Source organism: Cariama cristata, unplaced genomic scaffold (assembly GCF_000690535.1).
Source record: "Cariama cristata isolate BGI_N322 unplaced genomic scaffold, ASM69053v1 scaffold32279, whole genome shotgun sequence".
NCBI classification, from domain to species: Eukaryota; Metazoa; Chordata; class Aves; order Cariamiformes; family Cariamidae; genus Cariama; species Cariama cristata.
The window spans coordinates 32,267-38,780 of NW_009635776.1; the positions used below are offsets into that span (position 1 = coordinate 32,267).

The window sequence follows — 6,514 nt, forward strand, 5'->3', positions numbered from 1 at the left end:
CAGGAATTGCTCTTTGTGTGCCTTGCAGCGATGCTGGATTTGACTGTTCTGTAGCCTTTCTTGTCTTCTGCTCAAGGCGTTTAGCACCGAGAGATCTGCCTTAACCTGACACCTCTGCGTGCAATTATTTTATGCATCGCATGTCTGCTGGCATGTTCTCCTTGGCAGCTGAAGGCAGCTCAGAAAATGAAGGGGTGCCTAGGGAGGGCTGCCGGCGCTGTGTTCAGGGTCTGGTGTTGGCAGAGGTGCTCCATGGAGCTGCTCGTTTCTCCCCATAGAACTTTTGATCTAATGTGAAGCATAGTAGCCTTTTTGTCATGAGTTTTGGGCAAACATGGGCAAATCCTTTATATGGTAGAGGTTTATCTTTTTTTTTTTTTGACATTATTTTCCTTTCTATCCCAACTGGATAAAAATAAACAAACACACTGTCTAAACGGGCCAAGTTTGAGGGGAAGTGCAATGATCACAAATCTCAGAGACAAATATTTAACCCCAGTGTCACAGCTCTGAGAAACGCCTGCTGAAGTAGCTCTTTCCGCAGCCTGTTTGCCTGACCCTTGCTGTTTAAGTTTCTTTTTTTTTCGGCCTTTTTCCCCCATACACAAATATTTCCCCTTAACCTCCCACATCCCCACCCAAATAAACAACTTACCCTTTCCCCATTACTTCTGATTTTGGTGACTTTATAACCCTGTTAGGTATAAAGAGCTGGGAGGGGCGAGCACAAGGATTTGTAAAGCTGGGAGTCAGTTTTGGGAATGCTTTGGGTCCTTTTCCCTCAATCAGTTTCCATTAGGTTGATGCTTAACAATATAACCTTTACAACAATAAAAAAACCCAAACCAACAAACTGATCAGTGAAGGACATAGTCCGGAAAGTCTGTGCTCATTCTGCCTTTAGCTGTGCAGCCAAAAGGAGCTGGGGAGATGGCTGAGGCTCCCAGTTCAGGCTTTGAAGAGCCTGAATAAATACAGGACATCTCCTGCCTTGCTCTTGACCCAGAACACAAAAGCATTTCACAGCCTGATGTTTGTGTCTCTGCCTCTTCAGGAAATACAACGACATGCAGCTCCGCCACAAAGACAAGATCCGCAGAGCCAAGGAGACCTTTATCCACGAAGTGAAACAAAGGGACAGCAGAATTAAGCAGCTTGAAAATGAGCTCAGCGAGTCAAAGCTCCAAGTGGAAAAGGTGAGAAAACACATCAAGGGCTTTTCCCCTGAGGGATGGCAGGGGAGGAGGCTACAGCATATCTGCAGGAGCATCTCTTCTTCCAAAAGCAAATGCAGTTTAGGAAAAAAGGGAATGATGTCTAGGAACAGCTGGTTTGCAGGCAACGGGATTGCAGTGTTGCACAACCGGACAGTTGGAGCACGGGGAGCTCTGCCTGAGTGCTGCTCCTGCTCTGGGTGCAGGACTGACGCTGCCCTGGGAAACGGCCGCATTGCCAAGGGGCGCCAGCCCATCCCTGTAGGAACAAAAAGCCAAAAGAAAATTCCTGGCTCAAGTTCACCCTCGAAGGGTAACCCGTGTCCTCAAATCCCCTTCAGAAACTACCTAAGCTTCATCTTCTTTTGCCTCAGAAATACTACTGCTAGGAAGTGACTCAAAAGCCACTTTTATAGGGGTATGTTACATCAAATGGTGTATCACTTCTAGGAGTGAACATCCTTGGTGGTGACCCTTTTGGTAAAGTGCTGTAAGGTTTAGAGAGGACAGAGGAGAGCGATGCGTAACCGCTTGTTGCTATTTCCTTCTGCAACACTGCTCAGGGGAAGATGCTGATTGCACAGGTCACTGCCGAGAATGAGAAATTACTCCAGGAAAGAAGACGGCTCCTCCAGAAGATAATTGACCAAGAGGAGACCCCTTGGAGCAACCGGTCTACGACTGCCACCCTGCAAAGCAGGTAGGCACTTCATGGTGTCCATACCTCTGGGGGCCTGCCTCTTCCCAGCACTTCTCCGGTTTTATGCCTGTCTCAAGAAATCCAGAGGAAAGCCTGAACTGCGCCCCAGTCACTACTGGTCTGGCTTTTAATTGCTGTGGGATGTAATTAGCCTCTTTCCCCATCAAAGCGCTCGGCATACAGCTGAAGGCTGTGGAGGAGGCCAAAGGGTCTGAGGTTGAAAAAGAAAATTCCTCTTTGAAAACGTAGTGTGGCTGGAAGGAAAATAACTTGTGCCTCGTATGTGTGACGTACTCAGAGTGAAGATCCTGGAGGAGGAGAATGTGCGGCTGCACGAGAGCAAACTCCAGCTCTCCGGCCACATGCCGACCTCGCAGCGCGCGCCGAGGAGCATCCATGCTCCCAACACGGAGGTGAGGCTCTGAGAGGGCTTGGTCTCAGCAGACACGTTGCAGGAGCTGATGTCTCCTGTGAACAAAGGCTGGTGTTTGTAGCTGCAGTTGAGGGTGCTGGAGAAGAGCTGAGTTGATCCTTCAGTTGGGATGGAAGGGAACACCAAACGCACAGTAGATTGCAACGGCTTTATCAGTGAGGAGGGACTTTGGGGACCTGAAAGCTCCATACACTTGCCATACCAGCGCCATCCCCAAGCTGCTGTGTGGTGAGATCCTTTTTCACAAGGACAGAAATTTCACTTTGGCTCTTTTGCAGATTTAGAGTTGTTAAAAGACCTTAGTTTTAAAAGTTAGCTTTAAAATTAGGAGAAATAACCCAGAGCAGTGTGGTTGGGAATGCTACTCCTGTAAGCTAAAAAAACTCAGACCAAGCTGACAGATAATATCAACTAAATTAAACTGAATGAAGATATGCCTTACCTAAAAACTCAGTTTCAGATTGACTAAGTTAATGAAGAACTTTGGAGGGAGAAATGGAGAAAAATCCAGGAAAGTCAAAGATTCTGTATCAACAACTCTTCAAATAAAATAGGTGGATTTGGAAGTTTATTGGTAGATTTTGAAATTTGGAGGGAACACAGTTTGGTTGGAAATGAGCTGTTAAGGATGAAAGTGCTGTTTGGGGCCTGGCAGAAAGAGCTGTTTGTGTGTTCCATTGTGTTTTATTTCTTTCTGTTTGTTTCACCTGGGCTAGTTAGAGTTTTTTATTTTTAGTTTAAATTCAGACCCAAAGGACACATCTATGATTAGTACCTCTGTGGGGCTGGAGTTCATGGGGAGAACTGTCAGTGGAGCTGGGGACGCTTTGAAGACCAAGACTGCATGCTGAAATTCAGGGTCTGACATGCAGCTCCTCCTTTGAAAGTCTCTGTTCCTCCTTCCAGGACTCGAAGAGCGTTAACTTCTCTGAACGCCAGCTACAGAGTAAGGTGTTGCCATCTCCCCGTACCAGGTACCGTGGGGTTAAAGGAGGAGGCAGGGAATGCCTCTCGGCATGTGGTGAGGGAGAAGTTGAGTGTTTTGGCTGCTCCACCCTGTGCTTTCACCTCCAAGGGTCAAATTATAGGGGAAAAAAAGACTCTGAAACTGATGGGATGGAGAAGTAAAATTTTCAAAATATGTTGGGGGACACTGGGGGATTTAGAAATCAGCTTGGTGCCCAGTGGTTTTGGAAGAGTGTCTTCACACAAGAGGTTTTGAGACTTAGAGGACCACTGCTGCCCCGGAGCAGTATGACCCAGGTCCCAGGCTACGGGGCAGGAGCGAGCCTGAGCTATTTCTCCTCCTGTGTAGCCACTATGATCGGTGCCAAAGTGAGAAGGGGGAGGCAGAGAGACTCTGCAACTCTGGTCTCTGCTTGCTGGAGACCCAGCACATCGGGCCTGCTTACAGCCTTTGGGTGCTATGGAGGGTGACGGACAGTCTGTCGCAAGCCAGAGCAGGTTCTGGGGTAGATGGTGGCTGTCGGCTGCTGGGCTGGAGGAAGGGGATCGGAGCCTTAGTCCAAGTGAAAGGCATTGACCGTAGCCCTGCACTGCCTTGCAGAGATGTTGGGAGGAGCGCCGGGGCTGTGCAAGTGGCAGAGGGTCAGACAGAGTTTGACGAATGACTTAAGAGAGGAAATTTGTTTTCAGTTTCCCATCACGAGAACCACCAGACTCTCTCAGCACCCTGAAGGCCACGCAAGACACCAAGCCTGAAGGAGAAGCTGAAAGCCAAGACTCATCCTTTTGCTTATCCCCCTCTCAACCTTCTGAGATCGGGTACTTAAATGTCGCTTCGCCTGGAGACACCACAGCCTCCCAGCTGCAGGAGGAGAGTCAGAGCATCAGCTCTGAGAACTTCTAAACGGGGAAAGATGTTTGTAAAATATTAGCTGGACTGCAAGGTTTTGGGCTCCTGTCGCCATGCGATGACAAGGACTGCAGGGAGAGAATTGCCAAAGTGACTTGGTGATTTCGGTGATATGTTTCAACTAAATTATTCAACAGCTTTTTTTCAACTTACCCAACTGTAAACGTATGTGTGTATCATCCCAGATCCACCTGGAGGCTGGAATTTGTAGATAAACTCAGTAAATTGAAGAGGGGTGGGGTGAAGCGTATCTTCCTCTGAACCCTAATTCCTTGTCCAGTCCAAAACTACAAGCTTTGTAAATAAAACTTGGAGAAGTTACTTTCCACCATGTGCCCTCTTTTCCCCATTCCTCTCGATCTGTGCTCGGGCGCTGGTCATTCCCCTTTTTGCATGATCTTACCTCTTCCATTTTGCTTTGTGCAAGCCTGCGGAGGGCAACGAGGGTATCCGAGCACTGAGGGAGGGGATGAGAACGCGTAGAGAAGGAAGATGGGGCGAAAGGAGGGGTTCTGAGAGCAAGGATGATGCGTAGAGGGACGAGAAGGCAGATAAAGGGGTATGGAGGGGGAAATGGAATAGGAGTAGGAGAAAGGAGGGGATCTGAACATCCAGAGAAGGAAAGAGAGTAGATCTTGAATGTGAAGTGTGATGGAGGGTCTATGAGGATGCTTGGGTGGAACATCATGCAGCAAAGGGGTGCGGAGAGGGAAGCAGAAAGGATCAGTGGGTGAGCTGCGGGGAAGAGAAGGGATCTGCGCACATGGAGGAGGACATGGGATGAACAGGAATCACAGCTTGCAGGGAGGAGAGCCAGGGAAATCTGAGTGCTTGGAGGAGGAAGGGGAGATGTCCTCAAAAATAATGAATCAGCCTGGAGGGCATCTGAGCGTGCCTGGAGGGGGATGGAGGAGATCTGGGCTGGCACAGAGGGCCATGGTGGGGATAAGAGCAGTCCGCAATGGGAAGAGGGTTGTTCTCCTCCCCCAAGGGAGGGAACAGAGGATCTTTGACGACATGAAGAGGATCTCAGCACAAGTCAGTTGAGGTTTTGAATAAACCTGCTTGGCTTCAACCACAATTCCAAAAAGGCTGTTTTAACCTGAAGAACTTCAAAAAGCGAACCTTGACAAGGACAGACCTACAACAGTGAGATCATTGCTGCAACAGGAAAAGGAAGAAAGAAACAGCTTGCTGGTGAAGTGATGTGGCTGGCCACAGAAATTTAACAGTTGGGTAAAAGCCTCCCAAGTCCAGGCTTGGCAGTGGACTACAGCTCCCAGCATGCCGCGGGGCCCACCCACGTGCACTGGCACCCCCCTCCCCTTCGCCTCACCCCACAGTGTCCACGTCAGCATTGTCCGAGGTTCACATTGTGCATTTTAGTGCATCCTCAGACCACTCGCTGTGCCTTTGGCTAGCCCAGACACCTCTTGGTGTACCCCAAACAGCTTGATGTGCATTTCAGCGTGTTCCGCTCCCACTGGATGGGTGTTTCAGAGCATTCCAGACCCCTGGATATCCTTTTCTGGTGACTCTGGACCCACCCGTGTGCCTTTCCAGATACCCGTGACAAGCTCGTCACTGAGGCGTAGCTTTCTGGAAGCAGGGGGGCAGGCCCAGCCACAAGTACTGAGGAAAACCTGCCTAAGGCCATGGCTTTGGCCCGGCTCCAAAGGAGTTACAGGGAGCACTGAAAATGTGCCAAACATACAGGGAGGAAAGCATTAGCCACAATCCCTCTCCTATTGCCATCTTGGAGCAGGTCTTCGAAGAATCTCAAGACAACTCTCCCTCCTCAGCACACCAGGATGCCGACGTTCTTGAATACAAAGTCAAAGTCTTTGCCCTCAGTCAAGAGGCACACAGCTTTCATGGTTGCCCTGATGCACATCAATACCTTCTCCTCAGCTGCTACTTGCCAGAGCCCATGAAAATCTCAAATTGGGCATTGGAGATTTCCTATCTACCCCCTGCACTGCAAACGTCTGCACAACTCAAGGAGGAGGCATGCCTGAAAATCAGGCCCTGAACCCTGCTGCAGCATGGCCCTGCCAAGCTTCCCAGGAAAGCCCCAGTGCTAAGGAACCATCTTGGAGGCAGCAGGCAGGGAATTCACCGGCGGGGTCAGCACCAAGGGATGGAGGGCAGCAGCCCGGCCCTGGAAATAAGGGCTTTGCTTCTCTGAAGCTTAAGGCTGTCCATAAAAAATAAAGGATATCCCTGGACAACCAAGTTAACACCAACACCCTAAAGCCCTCTAACAGAAGCCTGACACCCTTCTGGCATCG

The 6,514-nt window shown here is 49.5% G+C and overlaps 1 protein-coding gene across 1 annotated transcript in view; it reads left to right on the forward strand.

The window, feature by feature from the left end:
* The window catches only part of LOC104167426 (coiled-coil domain-containing protein 30-like), a 32,465-nt gene extending 26,647 nt beyond the window's left edge, over positions 1-5,818 (forward strand). Inside the window, exons 19-23 of the mRNA XM_009707677.1 lie at positions 1,055-1,196; positions 1,778-1,914; positions 2,213-2,327; positions 3,254-3,368; positions 5,787-5,818. Of these exons, the coding sequence (XP_009705979.1) occupies positions 1,055-1,196; positions 1,778-1,914; positions 2,213-2,327; positions 3,254-3,368; positions 5,787-5,818 (541 nt within the window). The remainder of the gene's footprint in view (positions 1-1,054; positions 1,197-1,777; positions 1,915-2,212; positions 2,328-3,253; positions 3,369-5,786) is intronic.
* The last annotated feature ends 696 nt before the right edge of the window (positions 5,819-6,514 follow it).